The sequence below is a fragment of the Camellia sinensis genome, chromosome 9, assembly GCF_055761805.1.
Source record: "Camellia sinensis isolate YWXY chromosome 9, ASM5576180v1, whole genome shotgun sequence".
Taxonomy (NCBI): Eukaryota; Viridiplantae; Streptophyta; class Magnoliopsida; order Ericales; family Theaceae; genus Camellia; species Camellia sinensis.
This window is the reverse complement of record NC_138969.1, coordinates 44,773,829-44,794,665: the sequence shown is the minus strand read 5'-3', so window position 1 is coordinate 44,794,665 and position 20,837 is coordinate 44,773,829. Positions and strand designations below refer to the sequence as shown.

Genomic DNA, 20,837 nt, shown 5'->3' with positions numbered 1-20,837 from the left:
ATTCTGTTCTTAAATTTTATATTTACATAATAATTTATCTTTTGCCGTGAGTGAAGTACACGTTAAGAATTGTTGACAAAATCATACTGACATCACAAATATATCTTGATGGATGATATCATCCCTAACTTGATTTAAAATTTTTTGAATCGTCTGTATGTATTTAAATCATAATAAATTATTTGATTAATACTTAAAAAATAACAAAATATTTTTCTTGCAAAAATAAAAATAAAAATAATATTTTTCTTCAAAAATAAAAATAATTTTTTTGAGATAAATAATAAATAATAAATAATTTTAAAGAAAAAATAAAAAAAATATTTTTTTGATTTTTTTTCCAAACGTTACCTAAAAAAATTTAGATTTTTTTTTGAAAAAATAGAAACTAATTTAATAAAAATAAAAATGAAAAACTTTTTAATTTGTAAAAATTATTTCTAACCTCTCAAAATAAAATTATATAAAATGATAATTATTTATTATTTTTTTATTTCTTAATCAAATTAATTTTTAATTGTTTTAAAAAAATTTCTAAAATAAGTACTAAGTAATTATTGACTTACTTAACATGATGTATCAGCCAAATATCATCATTTCTCTACATAATACAGTTAGGAGTATTTTAGTCAATTTATTATTTCCGTTAACGGCGTTAATTATAATGGGACGAGATGTAATTTTTGAAATCTGGAGGAAGAATCTGTAATTTAGCTAAGGGGTGTAAGTAATTTGCCCCCTTTCTTTTTTCTTTTTTTTTTTAATTCTTTCAGAATATAATTGTACTTTTGTTTTGTAATGCCCATTCAACTTTTTCTCTACTGATAAAAGCCTCCAAGAAATCACTAATGTTTGTTTTAGGGCAACATTGATGGAGCAGAACAACCCTAGTTCATCCAGAACTGACAGGAAGACTATAGAGAAAAATAGAAGAAATCATTTGAAGTCCCTCTACTCCAAGCTCCATTCTCTTGTGCCTCATCCACCCTCTAGGGTTCTCTCTCTCTCTCTCTCTCTCTCTCTCTCTCACACACACACACACACACACACACAAATGAAATGTATCAAGAAATATGTCTAGAATTTGAATCCATGGTGTTTAAATCTCTTTCTTTCTCTTACTTCTACATCTGTATCAGAAATGTTTAGAAATATATCCCGAATCTACATCCATGGCGTCTCTCTCTCTCTCTTACTTCTATATCTATATCAGAAATGTAATGTATCCAGAAACATGCATAGTATTTGAAACCATGGTGTTTAAATCTCGTTCTGTCTCACTTTTATACCTGTATCAGAAATGCAAGTATCCAGAAACACGCCCAAAATTTGAATCCATTGTATAGATTTAAATTTGATACAGATTTGAGTTACATAAAAAATGAATTTGATTCACATATTTTATAGTCTGCATACTTTTTTAGATACGTAGTATTGTTGTAGTACTGCAAAGATTTGTATCTATATACCATACATAAAGTGAACATCTTTTCTGGTGTCCTAAAGTCTTTGTTTCTTATGTTGTCACGGATCTACTTTTTTTATTTTAAAAAAAATTAAATAGATAAGAGGATGAGACTTGAACCTTGAATTTATATCAAATGAAATTACTACACAATATATAATAATTATTTTATTTTATTTTTATTCATTTGAATTGCACACGTATCGTATGTGTCAAGAACTAAGTAAATATATATGCATACACACACTCTCATACAAAACTCTAAATAATGAACTTTTGATGGGGGTTGGCAGGAAGCAATGCCGCTGCCGGATCAACTAGAAGAAGCAGCAAACTATATCAAGAAGTTGGAAGAAGAATTGGAGAAAATGAAGGAGAAGAAAGATAGCTTAATGGGAGTTGAAAAGCCTAACAATGCAACCACAACAAGTGTGGGGTTGAGATCACCACAGATTGAGATCCATGAAAAGGGTTCGGCTCTAGAGGTGGTTTTGATAACTGGGTTGGATTGTCAGTTCATGTTCAATGAGACGATCCGTGTGCTTCATGAGGAGGGAGCTGAGGTTGTTAATGCCAACTTTTCTGTTGTTGATGATACAGTTTTCCACACAATTCACTCCAAGGTAGCAGTCCTTTCACAATTTATGTATTTAATTTTTTAATTTTTTTTTTAATGTTTGTTTTGAGTTTGTGATTATGAAATTAAGGTATATATTATATACAGCAATTTGCAAATTTATTTTGTAGTGTATTTTGTGTAGGTTGGAGAGTCTTCTGGAATGGAATGTGGAGGAGCTTCGAGGATAACTCAGAGGCTAAAGAAGTTTGTTTATGATGCTAGTTCTTTTTGAAAGTAAAATCTTATGCCTTGCTATCTATTTTAATGATATATATAAAAGTATTTCCTTATTTTAGTTAGTTGATGCAAACGTAACTCTGTTTGTAAACGCTTCCTTGCATCAGTGTTACTTTTAAAAAAATAAAAAATAAAAAAAATTGATGGTAAAATGTGTTATAAAAGAATAATTTTAATTTTAATTTAAAAAGTATGATTTTAATTATTATTTTGATAATATTAGAGCTATTGTTCTATAAAATTGTTACTTGAATAATTATATTATTAATTTTAGTTAAACTATTTGTGTATTTTGATACTTTTAATTCTATTGCATTATAAAATTATAATTACCATATAATAATTTTATATGATATATATTAAATTATAAAATAGTAAAATAAATACTCATTTTAATATTAAAAATAATAGTTAAATTAGAAGAAGAATTAGTAATATAAAATTAAAAGTAATTCTAACTATTTAATTTTCCTTTATATTTATCTGGAAAATAAAAATATGTAAAAATAGAAATTATATAAAAGATATCAAAAAATTAAATATAAATATGTTGTAATTGAATTATCATATAATGATTTTATATGATATATATGTATATATTTATATATTAAATTATAAAATTGTAAAATAAACACTCTTAATTAAATTAAAATATCAACTATATAAAAGAAATTCAACATTGACTCACTAAGAAAGAATCACATAACAACATCTAAACTCAAAAAGAAAAAAAAAAAGAAGAAAACATCCAAATAATATATACATCTCAGTTTGTGAAGTGATTAATTATTTGTAATATGATGTCAAAACATAAAAGAAGTCACTGTTTAACAATTAAAAAAGTAACTCAAGCAGTAAATCCAAATTTTATAGGTTCCTCGAGAATATCATTGTTGTGCAGATTTTTTTTTCCTATGAACTGTGATTATATAAAATAATATAAGAAAGTATAATTCATATATATAATCACTATAAAATTTAAATGATAAATCCATAATATAGAATTGGTATTGAGTATAGAATAATGAAACGCAAAATTAATGTGATTGTTAGAGACAATTTAGCATTAAAAAAAACCTTAATACCCTTGAAAGAATTAAGAAGAGAAACATGAAGTGCAAAATTGATATTGGGTTTGTGAATTATCTCAATTTATCATAAAAAATATATGAAAAATAAATATTTGTCAAATAGAGTCTATATATGTATACATGTTGACGTGACTCTTAAAAAAAAAAAATCCTTAAAATATGTCGCCTAATATAAGAAAAATATTATTTTTAATAATATATATATATATATATATATATATATGATGCATCAAAGCATGTTATAAACATATTTTTTTGCCTATTTGTTGTCTAGAGACTAGCTGTTTGATGAATGGGTAATTCTTACACCTTTTCATACATCAGTACTGTTAACGTAGATTGATCGAGGCATGCTATAAACGTGTTTAACCTGTTTGTGATGATGAGGAACTTCCATTCATATATATATATTTTGATCAGTAAAAGTCAATTATTAATTATTAAATTAGCACTTATACGAGTTAACTTCCTTATTTATACAAAGCATCAAATGCTTGTTTCCTAATTCAACTATCTTCTTAGAGAAAATTGAACTCATAACCTCCATTGAGACCAAGTCTTTAGGAGAGTTATACTGGCCAACTAAGTTAGATTTAGTTGGTTATTCCATTTGTATATATGTAGTCATCAATTGATGCTTTTGTGTGCTTGTGTTTGCCCTGGATATACGTGCATATTGACTATTTTAATTAGTTTTTGATTGATATATAGAATGTGATATTTTATTTTATTAATTATTTTAACATTTTTTTTATCTTTATTAATTATTTTACCCTCAAACCTTTGAAATTTTTTTTTTCCTTCCCCCAATATGAAGATGACTGGTAAGGGCACAAATTAAAAAATTATTGGGACTTCTTGCTTCACTATATATCTATATTTTTTATACAAATGTAATTGGTCCTCGACAAAGCATTTAGCATTTAGCATTTACATCATCTTTTGTGGTATAATTGTTCAAAACTTATCTTAGTCTAGTTGATTAGTTAAGGTCAAACAAGTAGGCATTATATGTGACTTGGAAAGTGTTTTGCTACTAGTTCTAGTAATAAAGCATTCATGGCTTAGTTCTATGTAATTAATGAAGGAAAAATATATGGGTAATCATATTATTTGATGCGGAAATGATTTGGATTGGATGTATGAATTACGAGTATCGTTTAAAAAACCTCCTATCAATTGAGAAGTTACTAGAGTTTCTCAATATTTATCCACACTCCAAATTCTTAAGTTTTCAAGATAATAATTTCAAGATAGATGAATAGAGAGAGAACTTATTGTTTTTGGTATGTCTACACAATGTTGAGTATAAGCTATTATATAGGCATATATGGCAAACCATGTGTACCATATGGTTCGGCCCAATGTTTTGAAAACCGGACCGGTGAGCGAACCGGAAAAGAGACCGGGTGGACGGGTCACCGGTTCAACCGTCGGGTCAAACCGGTCGAACCGTGACGTCATAATTAATATTATATAATTAAAAAATATAAATAAATGAAAATATATATAAATACTCAAATAAAAATAAAAATTGTTGTATAATATTTATTAATAATATTTAATAAAGTCATAATTGATAAAAAGAAAGTCACTTGTTTTAAAGAAATTAAAATTTTTAAGCATTGCCTCCAAACAAATTGATTCAATGTTAGGTTTAATTTTGGAGGGAAATGAAATTTTCAACTCTCCCTCCCATCAATATGTTTCAAATAATTTGATTGAATCCCACATAGAATTTTGTAGGTTCTTTTTGAAATTTTTTTTCCTATAAATAGGAATAGACTTTCATAATCTTCTCCAACTTCCAATGAGACTCTTCCTTATGAAAGGAGACTCTTGAAGTAAGAATTTTTAGTCAAAATTTTAAAATATATTTATAATATATATATATATATATATATAAATATATAAGAAAGAAAAGAAAGAAAGAAAGAAAATATAAAAAAAAAAAATCGCTGGTCTAACCCGCCAAAACTCGGTCCGGTTCACCGGTTATCCCGGTTCAACCGCCGGTTCTGGCGGTTTTCAATTTCCAGGCCGGTTTTGCTCATAGTCCAGTTCTGGAGGGTTGACCGGACCGGAGCCAGGCCCGGTTCCCGGTCCAATCGGTTCGACTGGCCGGTCCGGTCCAGGTTTCACAACATTGGTTAGGCCACACCAAGTGTACCACATGTCCAAAACCATGTGTCCCTCATGGTTTTCAAGACTGTTAGGTTTTTATTCTTAGCAATCCCCTTTGACAAAACTCCTTTTAGTTGTAATTGTATTCGCTTTTTTTATTTCAGTGAGGTTATGAATTTTAGATGCGAATTCAACCCGAATTGTGCCTATGCAGAGGAGTTTGTGATCTTAAACCTATCATGTTTCTATGTCGGGGATCAAGCTGCTTAGTCAGCTCGCGGGGGTCTAGGGGGCAACGTCCCTGGGCGGGTTCGGGGCAGCACCCAGGCAGGGTTGAAAGGTAGCGCCCCGAAGCAAAAAGTAAAATTGTAATCGAAGTTGTTTGTCTGCTCGAGCAGAGATCACAACCTTTTAGAGGTTTCAATCGCCTACAAAAGTACTAGGCGTTATTTTTTTTCCGCTCGAGCGGTCATTCATGCGCTCGAGCGTAGATCCGCTCGTGCGACCATTCTTACGCTAGAACGGAGATCGCGGATCTGTTTTCTATAAATATGTGTTTCAGTCCGATTTTAGGGTACTGCTTCCAGATCTTGTTCTTGGGTATTAGGGTTTTTATCTAGAGCTTCTTTGCTTGTTTTCCTTTGATATCTATGAGAGATTAATCATGAATTGAGTGGATTATATCAAAGGCTTTGTTTAGTTTATTTTATTCAAAAATGAGGGAGTTGTTCTTCGGTGGATTCCGTGGAATTTGGCCTGAAGCTTTAGTGGATTCTGGAGTAGCTCATCGTCATTGATTCGACATCGACGTTGTGGATTCAACATTGGGCAAGACAATTCCGAGGTGAAGACAGGGCTAGAAGAGGCACATAGGGGTCGGTTTGATTCGGATGTGGATTCGCTAGGTAATTAAGAGTACACTTGTGTAATTCCTTTATGTCTTTTTAATGGATTGTTTTGTGGCTTTTACCCATGATTTTTTTATCACAATTGGAGGCGTTCCAATTGTGATTTTTTCACGTTAAAATCATTGTGTCGATTTGTCTTTGATTGTTTGATTGTGATTGCTATTTACTGTTTAAAATTAATACATAATCACAAACCAATATCTAGGTGATTTTTAAATTTTTCAAAAACCATGTGTCCCTCATAGTTAGGCCATGTGTGGATGGATCACGTGTATCATGTGGCCTTCAAGGTTAGGTCACACCATGTGTACCATGAGGCCACACCATGTGTATTTACCACATGGTTTTCAACATCTCCCACTCATCTACATATCCATATCATGTGTTATATGCACAATCATCATTTCTCAATCTTTCATTCAATCTATCCTCATGCAGAAAAATAGAGTGTGTAACCTCACGATAAGGTATAAGGTAGGATTGCTATATTAAGTCACTATAAACTAACATAGCACATCACTCGAAATATCTCGTCTACACCCCAAATTCATTAGATAACACCAGATCAAACATTTTAAAACCCCTCGTGAGTCATAGCTCATAAACATGCTTGAAAGTAACATTGTATCTATAATTATGATTATGTCGTGATCTCATATCCGACACAATCGCCCGGGCAATGAGCTACAATACAAGAGTATGATTTCTAACAATCTGCCCTAGCCACTCATGTCAATTCACTCAAACTTGACTACTTTCCTAGATATGGTCCTCTGGATCGTATTCATCATGACCCTTAGATGATATGCTAAAGTAACGACATCAAGTCATCATTTCATGACATAGTTCCAGGTTCAAGGGTATAGAGTAGGCCTATTATTGGCCTAACAGGGCTCACACTAGGGGTGAGTAGCGGATATTCCGATTCATCCAAACAGACTGAATCGAACTGATCTGCCACATTGTGGACGGATAGGTGATGACGAGCGGACAGTTGCAGATTGATTTTTTCAATCCGCCTAGTTTTGGACGGATGATGAATTTGAGGTTCCTTTGGTCACAACCGAACCGCCAAACCATGAGCACCCCTAGTAATTTGTAAGATTTTGTGTTTTCAATATGTTTAGATATTCTGTTTGTATTTTCAATTGAAAAAGAATTTAAATATTCGGTTGTGTTTTCAATTTGGAAATCCTTTTATCAAATGGCAAGTGCTAATATTTGCTATTTTTGTGTAGAAAATATAAGGCTTAATTTTTTTCATTTAAAAAAAATCAAATTAAATAGTTTTTGAATATAAAAAAAGTATGAAATAATTTTGATAATGCATGGTTTTCTTATATGTATTTATTATTGGTATTTGACAATTTACTTGATAATTTTTTAGTTATGTTGAGTTGGATTGTTATCCAAAAAAAAAAAAAAATTTTGTGAAGTTGTTGTATTATGTTCAAAATTTGTAAAAGTTTAAACTGCAAATGATTCGCATCCATCCGTCAATCTGTATCCGTCAATCTGACAGACGGATGCAGATTGATTTTTTCCAATCCATTAATTTGGTGGACGGATGGCGGATTAGAGGTTTCCCGGCTGTAACCAAACCGCAAGCACCCCTAGCTCACACAGTGCTAGAGCAAGGATCCATCTAGTCATTTCCTTAAGTAGTCGAAGGTAGCACATATAGTATGATATGTATGCGACGGCGGAGCTCCCACTAAATTGGTTCTGTCACTCTCTAACACCATACGAATCTTAGTCTAAACCTGAGTTTCTTAGTATATTCACTCATCAAGCGCTTATCTAAGACCTCACATTCGGCTATATTTAGGCTTTATAAAGTCGTGGATAACTTCATATTTGACTTTTTTTAAGTCTTATATTAGCCAATGCTAGGCGACATCCTATAATAATAGATCAATTTTGTTCACTTCTTAAGTTACAAAACATTTACCTCGCTCGCTCTCTAAGCGCCAAGATAATTAATGTCTCATCCCATTCGCTTTACAAGCGTCAGGGTGATCGTCACTGTGAGAAGGTCGATCTATGCCTGGAGGCATCATATACAATGTGTGCTAATAAAATCAATTACGCCATAAAACCACATGAATAAATAATTATGTGTAAGATACTCAAAAAATATATAATAAAGTTAATGAGTTGTCCACAAAAATATTAAATCCTACGAAGTCCTAAACTCCTAACATGAGTTTGGAAAACGTCTCTAACAGTGGCTTTAGTAAGTGAATCAGCCACCACTCTGCTAGTGGAGATATGCTGTAGGACTACCTCCTCTCGTGTAACCATATCTTGAATAAATGAAATCGAATGTCGATATGTTTGCTTTTACCATGATACTTGGGATCCTTAGAATATGCCAAAGTTGCCATACTGTCAACATAGATCATAACGGCTTCATCTGCAAGAGTCGTGATCCCAAGGCGCTGAAGGAATCTTTTCATCCAAACAGCCTCTTGTACTGCTGCTGATCAAGCAACGTACTCTGACTCTATCGTGGATAAAGAAATGCATGATTGCTTCTTACTACACCAAGAAATAGTTGTTCCACTAAGTAGAAACGAATAACCAGTGGTAGACTTGCACTCATCTTTATCAGTAGCCCAGTCTGCGTCACTGTATCCCTTTAGTCTGAAATCTCTACCCTGATAGCAAAGAATGAAATCCATCGTCCCACGAAGATAGCAAAAAATCTTCTTCACTACTTGCCAGTGAACAAGTCTTGGGTTACTCTGGTAACGATTGACCAATCCCATTGCAAAAACATATGTCTGGTCGAGTACACATCATAGCGTACATCAAACTACCAATTGCTCTCGCATGGGGAACTTTTGTCATTTGTTTCTTTTTCTTATCTGTCTTAGGGCAAGAGTCAATGCTCAGATTATGTCCTTTCTTAATTGAAGTGTCAATGGGTTTGCAATAGTGCATATGAAACCATTCCAAGATCTTCTTTATATAAGTCTCTTGAGACAAACTACGAAGCCTGTTAGAGCGATCTCTCAAGATCAAGATCTTAACTTCGAGCACATAATTTGCCACTTCTATGTCCTTCATTTCAAAAGTAGAGGACAATCATTCTTGAGTGGTGACAATCATCTCCATGTCATTTTTAGCTAATAAAATGTCGTCAACATACAGTGATAGAATAATGAAACTTTTTTCTAGTCGTTTGACATATACACAATGGTTTTCCTCCATCATCTTAAACCCAGTTGAAACAATGGCTTTATAGAATCTAAAGTACCATTGTCTAGATGATTGCGTTAAGCCATAAAGGGAACGTTTGAGGCGGCATACTTTGTGCTCTTGTCCGTTGACCTCAAAGCGTACTAGTTGATCCATATAGATTTCCTCATCTAGTTCTCTATTAAGAAATGCAGTCTTAACATCCATTTGGAAAATTTCTAAATCCAAATGCGCGATAATAGCTAGAATTAGGCAAATAAAGGCAAATCTCACCACCGGGGAAAATATCTCATCATGATACATACCCTCTATTTGGGTATAGCTCTTTACCACGAGACAGGCTTTGTACTTATCGATTGACCCATCAGCCTTGCGCTTAATTTTTAAGACCCATTTGTTACCAATGGTCTTGCACCCAGGTGGAAGGTTAACCAACTCCCAAACTTGGTTTCGAGCCATAGAACTCATTTAATTCTTCATAGCAGCCACCCACTCATTAGCATTAGGTGAAACTATTGCTTCCTCATAGGAAACAAGCTCATCAAGATCCAACGAAGTACACATGAAAGATTCCCCCTTAATCTCATAACGATGACGAGAAATAGTTCCACGTTCACTTCTACGTAACCGGGATCGTAGTTTGTTATTTTCTAGTGGAACAGTCCCACTAGGAGGTAAATCACTCCCACTATCTTTTGCGATTTCAAGATAAGTCTCTAATTCTCCACTCTCGCCAAAAGATAGTGTGATTTCCTCAAAATCCTGCAACTCACATAGTACAAGATCTTTCTTTACTTCACCAATACTAGGAAATTCATTTTTAATGAAATTGACATCTCATGACTTATTTTCAGTCATTCACCATTAGGGTATTCACCATACATCACATAACCCTTTGAGTATTCAGAGTATGTAACAAACACTTGTTTATTTTCTCTAGAGCCTAACTTCTCATGCTCATGAGAAGTACTGTGAACAAAACCCGCACAACCCCAAAGCCGCAAATGCTTCAAATCTAGTTTTGCGGCTTTCCATAATTCATATAAAGTAGTTGGAGCTGACTTTAAAGACACAAGGTTAAGGATATAGACAGTAGTCAAAAGAGCATCCATCCAAAAAGATATAGGGAGGTTGGCTTGTACCATCATCAATCTAGCCATTTTAAGTAAAGTGCGATTTCGTGTCTCTGCTACACCAGTTTGTTACGGAGTCCACAGAATCGTTAATTACCTACGTATCCCCTTTTTCCCACACAGTCCCTGAAACTAATGTGATAAATACTCACGCTCTCGATCTATTCGAAGGATTTTCAATTTTCTGTTTGTTTGATTCTCAACCAGTGCAACAAAGTGCTTGAAGCAATCCAATGCCTTAAAGCGATGTGAGATGAAATAGACATGATTGAATCGTGAGTAATTATCAATAAATGTAAGGAAATAAGAAGCGCTATGGCCTGCCTTTAGATTCATAGGTCCACAAATAGTAGAGTGAACTAACTCTAAAGGACATAAAGCCCTAAGTGCCTTTCCAAAAGGCTTTCTACAAGCTTTTCCTGCCAAATAAGGTTCACACACAAGCAGACTTACATTAGTAAGATGCCCCAACATGCTTTCTTTAGCTAGTCTAGTCATTCTATCTTTGCTTGTGTGACTAAATCTAGCATGCCAATTAACAGAATTTAATGAGTCATAATCACAAGACACATAAGAATATGAATAAAAATCCAAATTTAGCATAAAGAAACCATTGGAAAGAAAAAAATGTCCATACAAGACTTCATTTATGTGAGAACCCGAATATACAAATCAAGTAAATAATTAAATAATAATAATATTACAATCCCAAATATTTTGGTGGTAAATCCTAAAGTGCAAATTAAATATTTGGAAGGTCTTTTAATTAATTTTTAAACCTAAAATAAATTTATGGTGAAAGTATTTAATTTAGAGGCAAGATTTATTATTTAAAAAAAAACAAATAGAGGGTAAGTTTGTAAGTATATTTTGTTATATTAATAGTTATATTTTATTTAAATTAATGGGTTAGAAAACAAAATAATATAAAGAGATAATAAACTAGAGCCTTTTGTTTAGATACATAACCCTAGGTTGCCTAATACATTCTATAGCAGCAGCAGGAGGCAGCCACGGGGAGAGAGAGAGATTGAGAGAAAAGAAGAAGAAAAAAAAAAGGGGTTACAAAGGAGGATGGATTTTTGGGTGTGTACTAGGTCTTTATCTTTCTTCTTCTTTAAAGTTTTGTTCTTTATCCTTACTCTATGATTATTTAGTTCATTGATGGAGATGTTGTAGGTTTATGTATTGTGTATATAGATATCTTATTAAGAAACTTGAGGAGCTAAATTTATGTGTAAAGATTGGGTGTAATTTTTAGTCCAAAAATTCTACACAGAATCAAAAACTTTAAAAATCAAGAAAACATATCAAACGGATGAATTTTAATCTGAAATTTTACGATAGATTAATTACATATTGAATTGCATATCTGAATTTTTTCATAATTTTTGGGAGTCAAAATCCATATAAACTGATGTGTTTAAATCTGTTCAGAAAACTGGTTTTTAACAGTAAATTCAGGAGTGTTGTTCTCTTTGGGTATAAATCCAAAAATTATCAAATCAGTGTCATTAGAACCGGTTACGAGTCTAGTTTCTTGCATTTTTTTACTTGCGTTGATTGCTCGTGTATACTAAGAGAACCGTCAATTTCTTTAAAGTGCTGTAGAAAACAACCTGTTTGGATATAATAAATTGTAGATAATTATTTTGATAAGAAAATCAAGTGAAACCAATTGGGTTTGAAACTTAGGATATATTAGTTGATATTTGGAGGTTTTTGGAATTTTTCGAATAGCGTGGAGTGGGTTTTGTAATTTTCAAAGTTAGCGAATAGATTGAGAAAACTTGTTTAAAACACTGTTTTATCTTAAAGTTATTTTTAGTTAAGTTTCGATTGGAACCTATGTCTTGGGTGATTTTAGACCTTGAAGAACATGAACTTAGGTAATATTTAAGAGTAACGGTGAGTTGGGTTGAGCCGTGTTAGTGCGCTTTAGTTTGGGGTTACTTAGTTCGTATTCTTTAGTATTTTTAAATTAGTAGTGACGTGTAGTTTTCATATTGGTTCAAGGCATTAGTTGGAGTTTCATACTCTATTCGAGAATTATATTATTTCGTTTTCAGGTGAGTAGTTTCATGCTACATATTTTTATAAATGTTCCCCTACTCTGAACTGTTGGAAAATTAAATTGTTGTTTCATGATTAAACTATTTTGATAAATTATTATATTATCAATGGAATTAAATTATTTCTGAAACAACGTGTGAACTTGGCATACTGTAAACTATTTGTTTTGGTCTCATGTTTATAATGATGAACTACCATGTTTTGCGAAACTGATGTGTATTGATTATTGGGACCATATGTGTATTTAGTCCAGGGAAATTATTCCACTATGTGTGGTGACTCTGGCCACTAGGGAGCAGATCTGGGTTGGGCTGTGATGACTCTAGTGCTCAACGATTGTAAGGAAAAGACCTTTAAAAATAACTAGGTGACCTTCAATCGGATCGTCTTTGAGAAAAGGCCCAGGTGCCACCCTGAAAATGACTCTAAGTTCAGTATTGGATCCAACGAGGCTTATAGCCTTGAGAACTGTGTGGCATATTATTTGTTTTTCTTGGTACCCAGAAAATTATTGGTGTTCATGTTATAATCTGTTTTAAGTGAAAAATGTCATTTATCATGTTCTTGCGAGACATGAGTATTTTAAGTGTTGAACTGTGGAACCTTCTTTTTAAAATAGATTGTAATTACCAAACTGTATGCCAATCTAGTTTCTGTGATATATATCTTATTTTTGGAATTGAACCATGTTTTCAAAACTGTATTTACTATCCATGTTGCTACTCACTGAGCTATCAGCTGACTTAGTTGTTTACCATTTTCAGGTGTTAAACGGACTTAGAGTGGACTCATGGCGTAGCGGGGACTCAATTGCATGGACCTCTAGGGCATTTATTTAATTTGTTTTAGGTTGTTTTGTCGAGTTTTGTGCATACATTGTGGTTGGGTTTTATTTAGAATTATTTTATTTTGTGGGCGGTATGTCACTGGATTGAGTATTGATTTATTTATTTTTGGGCTATCATCACATTTATTCTTTATGGTTTTGGATTCATGTTTAGGCTTACGTATGCCTTGGGCTAAGTCCCTATGGGCCACGGCCGGTCATGCCCAGATTTTGGGTGTGACGATTGTGGTATCAAAGCTTTAGATTTATTGAGTTACATATCTTGCATTTCATCATTTAGACGAGGTCCGAGTCCTTATAGTCCTTAGTAGTGTGTGGTTAAGTTAGTTTTATTTAAACTTGTTTTGAATCGTTCTGGATTTCATTTTGAAGGTTAAGAGTTGGCACCTAGATATTTACACGGACTGTCTATCCTTTGTGAGCCCTTGATGTTTGTATTACCATGTGTACTCCATTAAAAGAAGTAGTAGCGTTAGGAGATGTATGTAGATCTTGTGAGGTAAACTTGGATGGTAGGATTGTTCTGGTGGATTTGATTTCCTTAGAGGTGAAGGATTTTGATGTGATTTTGGGGATGGATTGGTTGACGAAGCATCATGTCTCTGTTGATTGTTTTAGAAAGAGGGTAGTTTTTGCTATGCCGAGGCAACTTGAGTTTTTTTTTTGTTTTTTAGGGAGATAGGATAAGGTCTTCTATCTGTTTTATTTCTTCTCTTCAGGCTAACCGAATGTTAAGAAAAGGGTGTCATGGTTATTTAGCTTGTGTGGTGAGTACTGAACAACCAGAGCAGAGGTTAGATGAGTTGCCTGTAGTAAGGAAATTTGTTGATGTTTTTTCCAGAGGATCTACCTGGTCTTCCTCCAGACCGTGAGGTCGAATTTTTCATTGACTTGGTCCCCAATACAACACCTATCTCTAAAGCACCCTATAGAATGGCACCGTTGGAGTTAAGGGAGTTACAAACTCCAGTTACAGGAGTTGCTAGACAAAAGTTTTGTTAGGCCTAGTGCCTCACTTTGGGGAGCACCTGTGTTGTTTGTGAAGAAGAATGATGGGTCTATGAGATTGTGTATTGATTATAGAGAACCGAACAAAGTCACAGTGAAGAATAGGTATCCTTTGCCATGTATTGATGACCTATTTGACCAATTGCAGGGAGCTTAGGTATTCTCTAAGATGGACTTGAGGTCAGGCTATCACTAGTTGAAGGTAAGGAATAAGGATGTTCCTAAGACAGCTTTTAGAATCTGTTGTGGGCATTATGAGTTCTTGGTGATGCCTTTTGGTCTCACAAATGCACCAGCCGCATTCATGGATTTGATGAACAGAGTATTCAAACCCCAACTAGATAAATTTGTGGTAGTATTTATTGATGACATCCTAATTTATTCGAGGAGTAAGAAGGAGCATGAGCAGTATTTGAGGGTAGTACTGCAGATCCTTAGGGAGAAGAGACTGTATGCAAAATTTAAGAAGTGTGAATTCTGGTTGAGTAGTGTATCCTTTTTGGGTCATGTAGTGAGTTAAGATAGGGTATCTGTGGATAGCACGAAGGTGGTAGAAAATCATTGATTGGCCGCGACCTACTTTTGTGATAGAGGTACGTAGCTTTTTAGGGCTTGCTGGATATTATAGACAGTTTGTGGAAGGATTCTTCCGTATTGCTTTGCCATTTATAAATCTCACTAGGAAAGAGGTAAAGTTTGAGTGGAATGATGATTGTGAGTGTAGCTTCTAAGAGTTTAAACAAAGGTTGATATCAGCTCCAATCATTGCCTTACGTACAGGTGGTGGTAGTTTTGTGATTTATAGTGATGCTTCACGATAGGGTTTTGGATGTGTGCTCATACAACATGGGAAGGTGATTGCTTATGCATCACGATAGTTGAAAGTACATGAGAGAAATTATCCTACGCACGACTTGGAGTTAGTAGCAATGGTTTTCGCTCTTAAGATTTGACGACATTATTTATGGAGAGTCATGTGAGATTTACACTGATCATAAGAGTTTGAAGCATATTTTCACATAGAAAAAACTAAATTTGAGGCAAATAAGATGGCTTGAGTTGCTAAAGGATTACGATGTGAATATTTGGTATCATCCGGGGAAGGTAAATGTGGTGACAAATGCCTTGAGTAGGAAGGTCGCAATTGGAGATGTAGCTGCTTTGTCTATTGAGAGTTGTTTGGTGGAAGACATGAGACGTTTGAGGCTTGAGGTTGTTACACCTGGTGATAGGGATTATTGTAGTCAATTGGCAGTTTAGCCGACCTTGAGAGAATGGATTCGTTTAGCTTAGGAGATTAACCTCCAATGTAAGCGTATTAAAGGAGAGATGACAGAGGGTAAGTATGTAGACTTTGTGGTTAGTGATGACGGGTTGCTTAGATTCCGTAGCCGAATTTGTGTTTCTGTTGGTAGTGATTTGAGGAAAGAGATTATGACGGAGGCACATAGTTCTAGTTACAGCATTCATCCTGGAAGCACTAAGATGTATCGGGATCTTCATGAGCATTTTTGGTGGAATGGTATGAAAGGAGATATTGCAGAATTTGTGGCTCAGTGTTTAGTGTGTCAACAGGTTAAGGTAGAACATCAGAAACCTGCGAGGAAACTACAACCCTTACCTATACTAGAGTGGAAGTGGGATCATGTTACCATGGATTTCGTGTGCGGATTACCTCGTACTAGTAGTAATCACGATGCAGTTTGGGTAGTTGTGGATAGATTAACCAAGTCAGCACATTTTATTGCAGTTCAAATGAACTATTCTCTAGCTCGATTTACACAGTTGTATGTGAAGGAGATTGTTAGATTGCATGGTGCACCTGTGTCAATAGTGTCAGATCGGGACCCTCGTTTTGTGTCTAAGTTTTGGGGTGCGTTACAGTCAGCTATAGGTACTCGGTTAAATTTCACTCTCAGACAGATGGGAATCAGAGAGGACTATTCAAACCCTTGAGGATACGTTGAGGGCTTGTGCTTTGGAGTAGAGAAGTAATTGGAATGATTATTTGCCGCTCATGAAGTTTGCCTATAATAATAGTTATCATTCTAGTTTGGGAGTAGCTCCTTATGAGGCTTTGTATGGGAGGAAGTGTAGGTCTCCTTTGTGTGGGTATGAGGTTGGTGAAAGACAAATGTTGGGACCTGATTTGGTGGAGGATGCTACACGAAAAATTATCACCATCAGAGAGAGATTATTGACTGCTCAGAGTAGACAAAAAAGTTATGCTGATCATCGTAGGAGAGATTTAGAGTTTTATGTGGGGGATATGGTATTCTTGAAAGTATCACCATGGAAAGGAGTGATCAGGTTTGGAAAGAAAGAAAAGTTGAGTCCTAGATACATTGGTCCATTTGAGGTATTGGAGAAGGTTGGTGAGGTTGCGTACCGTGTTGCTCTACCCCCTAGGTTGGCAGGAGTGCATAATGTGTTTCACGTGTCTATGTTGAGGAAATATGTGCACAATCCGTCGCATGTGATAGATTATGAGCCGCTTCAGATTAGAAAGGATTTTTCGTATGAGGAGATACCTGTTCAGATTTTGGATTCGAAAGAGAAAATGTTGCGTACAAAGGTCATTAAATTGGTTAAGGTATTGAGGCGTAATCATCTAATTGAAGAGGTGACTTGGGAACGCGAGAACGAGATGTGCGAGAAGTACCCACATCTATTCTCATGATTTACTCAGGTTAGTTTCGAGAACGAAACTTTTCTTTTAGGAGGGGAGAATGTGAGAACCTGAATATACAAATCAAGTAAATAATTAAATAATAATAATATTACAATCCCAAATATTTTGGTGGTAAATCCTAAAGTGCAAATTAAATATTTGGAAGGTCTTTTAATTAATTTTTAAACCTAAAATAAATTTATGGTGAAAGTATTTAATTTAGAGGCAAGATTTATTATTTAAAAAAAACAAATAGAGGGTAAGTTTGTAAGTATATTTTGTTATATTAATAGTTATATTTTATTTAAATTAATGGGTTAGAAAATAAAATAATATAAAGAGATAATAAACTAGAGCCTTTTGTTTAGATACATAACCCTAGGTTGCCTAATACATTCTATAGCAGCAGCAGGAGGTAGCCACAGGGAGAGAGAGAGATTGAAAAAAAAGAAGACGAAAAAAAAGGGGTTGCAAAGAAGGATGGATTTTTGGGTGTGTACTGGGTCTTTATCTTTCTTCTTCCTTAAGGTTTTGTTCTTTATCCTTACTCTATGATTATTTAGTTCATTGATGGAGATGTTGTAGGTTTATGTATTGTGTATATAGATATCCTATTAAGAAACTTGAGGAGCTAAATTTACGTGTAAAGATTGGGTGTAATTTTTAGTCCAAAAATTCTACACAGAATCACAAACTTTAAAAATCAAGAAAACATATCAAATGGATGAATTTTAATCTGAAATTTTTACGGTAGATTAATTACATATTGAATTGCATATCTGAATTTTTTCATAATTTTTGGGAGTCAAAATCCATATAAACTGATGTGTTTAAATCTGTCCAGAAAACTGGTTTTTAACAGTAAATTCGGGAGTGTTGTTCTCTTTGGGTATAAATCCAAAAATTATCAAATCAGTGTCATTAGAACCGGTTACGAGTCTAGTTTCTTGCATTTTTTTACTTGCGTTGATTGCTCGTGTATATTAAGAGAACCGTCAATTTCTTTAAAGTGCTGCAGAAAACAACCTGTTTGGATATAATAAATTCTAGATAATTATTTTGATAAGAAAATCAAGTGAAACCAATTGGGTTTGAAACTTAGGATATATTAGTTGATATTTGGAGGTTTTTGGAATTTTTCGAATAGCGTGGAGTGGGTTTTGTAATTTTCAAAGTTAGCGAATAGATTGGGAAAACTTGTTTAAAACACTGTTTTATCTTAAAGTTATTTTTAGTTAAGTTTCGATCGGAACCTATGTCTTGGGTGATTTTAGACCTTGAAGAACATGAACTTAGGTAATATTTAAGAGTAACGGTGAGTTGGGTTGAGCCGTGTTAGTGCGCTTTAGTTTGTGGTTACTTAGTTCGTATTCTTTAGTATTTTTAAATTAGTAGTGACGTGTAGTTTTCATATCGATTCAGGGCATTAGTTGGACTTTCATACTCTATTCGAGGATTATATTATTTCGTTTCCAGGTGAGTAGTTTCATGTTACATATTTTTGTAAATGTTCCCCTACTCTGAACTGTTGGAAAATTAAATTGTTGTTTCATGATTAAACTGTTTTGATAAATTATTATATTATTAATGGAATCAAATTGTTTCTGAAACAACGTGTGAACTTGGCATATTGTAAACTATTTGTTTTGGTCTCATGTTTATAATGATGAACTACCATATTTTGCGAAACTGATGTGTATTGATTATTGGGACCATATGTGTATTTAGTCCAGGGAAATTATTCCACTATGTGTGGTGACTCTGGCCACTAGGGAACCTATCCGGGTTGGGCCGTGATGACTCTAGTGCTCAACGATTGTAAGGAAAAGACATTTAAAAACAGCTAGGTGACCTTCAATCGGATCGTCTTTGAGAAAAAGCCCAGGCGCCACCCTGAGGATGACTCTTAGTTCGGTATTGCATCCAACGGAGCTTATAGCCTTGAGAACTGTGTGACATATTATTTGTTTTTCTTGGTACCCAGAAAATTATTGGTGTTCATGTTATAATCTGTTTTAAGTGGAAAATGTCATTAATCATGTTCTTGCGAGACATGAGTATTTTAAGTGTTGAACTGTGGAACCTTCTTTTTGAAACAGATTGCATTTACGAAATTGTATGCCAATCTAGTTTCTGTGATATATATCTTATTTTGGAATTGAACTATGTTTTCAAAACTGTATTTACTATCCATATTGCTACTCACTGAGCTATCAGCTGACTTAGTTGTTTACCATTTCCAGGTGTTACAAGGACTTAAAGTGGACTCGTGGCGTAGCAGTGACTCAATTGCATGGACCTCTAGGGCATTTATTTAATATGTTTTAGGTTGCTTTGTCGAGTTTTGTGCATAAATTGTGGTTGGGTTTTATTTAGAATTATTTTATTTTGTAGGCGGTTTGTGTCCCATTTAGTATATATATATTTTTAGGAAGTTGGTTATGACTTGTTTTTCACTTGTGGTATGTCACTGGATTAAGTGTTGATTTATTTATTTCTGGGCTATCATCACATTTATTCTTTATGGTTTTGGATTCATGTTTAGGCTTACGTGTGCCTTGGGCTAAGTCCCTGTGGGCCACGGCCGGTCATACCCTGGGGTGTGACAATTTACATAGAAATCCAACTGATCGCTATCAATTTGAAAACTAAAACCAAATCCTAACAAAGCAAACTGATAAAAGATTACATTGGACACCAGGCGCATAAAGCACATCATGGAGGAGTAAGGTGCGCCCTAGACGCGTGTTGAGCTGATAAGAACTAACTCCAAGGACATCCTCACGAGTTCCATTACCCAAGGCAACAAACTACCTGCCAACAGGTATCTTTTTGTAATCCACGAACCCAACTCTTTCTCTGGTTATGTAGTGGGTTGCTCATGAGTCTACAATCCAACCATGGAGAGAATTAGAAACACATACATGTGAACAAACACATGTATTGAAAGAGTTAAGGAAAAGGTTTATCTTCTTTGCATCAGGGCATTCTCGAGTAAAATGACCTAGCTTCCCACAGTTATAGCACTTGACTTTGGTTTTATCTTTGTTTCTAGAGTGCTTGCCTCGACGACGTTTCATCACATTACCTTGGTTAGCACCAAGGCTACCAGCTGCACCACTATGTCTTCCTTGTTTATTGCGCTTAGGCCTGAATGCCTTACGCTACCCATCTTGAGCGACAAGGACAGTGCTGTGGTACAACCCGATGTGCTCTGCTTCAAGCTCATGGTGGCTAGAAATATCAGCAAAATTCTTGATATTCTCATTGTGTGTAAGCATAAGTTTCATTTGCCCTATAAATCAAGCAAAGAACGTATCACAGCTGTAACCTGCTGCTCATTAGTAAGAATATTGCCAGTAGTCTTTAAATCACGTATCATGGCTGACACAGTTCTGAGATTCTCAACCATTGACTGATTTGGATGCATAGCATATTGCCCAAATTTCAAAATTAG

The 20,837-nt window shown here is 34.2% G+C and overlaps 1 protein-coding gene across 3 annotated transcripts; it reads left to right on the top strand.

The window, feature by feature from the left end:
* The first annotated feature begins 803 nt into the window (after positions 1-803).
* Positions 804-19,874, top strand: LOC114295658 (basic helix-loop-helix (bHLH) DNA-binding superfamily protein). Of its 3 annotated transcripts, none has more exons than XM_028239963.2 (4): positions 804-994; positions 1,759-2,088; positions 2,227-2,318; positions 19,624-19,874. In XM_028239963.2, the coding sequence occupies exons 1-3, from the start codon at positions 872-874 to the stop codon at positions 2,314-2,316; spliced, it is 543 nt and encodes a 180-aa protein (XP_028095764.1). In that variant the 5' UTR covers positions 804-871; the 3' UTR covers positions 2,317-2,318; positions 19,624-19,874. The 3 variants fall into 3 exon arrangements, with proteins under 3 accessions (XP_028095764.1, XP_082742870.1, XP_028095765.1); XM_082886744.1 differs by lacking the exon at positions 19,624-19,874 and adding an exon at positions 18,803-18,851; XM_028239964.2 differs by lacking the exon at positions 19,624-19,874 and adding an exon at positions 13,619-13,827.
* Positions 19,875-20,837: the final 963 nt, after the last annotated feature.

Excerpts from the sequence above, each read along its gene's own strand:
- LOC114295658 (XM_028239963.2), top strand. The coding sequence starts at position 872 with ATGGAGCAGAACAACCCTAGTTCATCCAGAACTGACAGGAAGACTATA. Across the intron at positions 995-1,758 it reads TGCCTCATCCACCCTCTAGG|GAAGCAATGCCGCTGCCGGA; the intron begins GTTCTCTCTCTC and ends GGGGGTTGGCAG. Across the intron at positions 2,089-2,226 it reads TCCACACAATTCACTCCAAG|GTTGGAGAGTCTTCTGGAAT; the intron begins GTAGCAGTCCTT and ends TATTTTGTGTAG.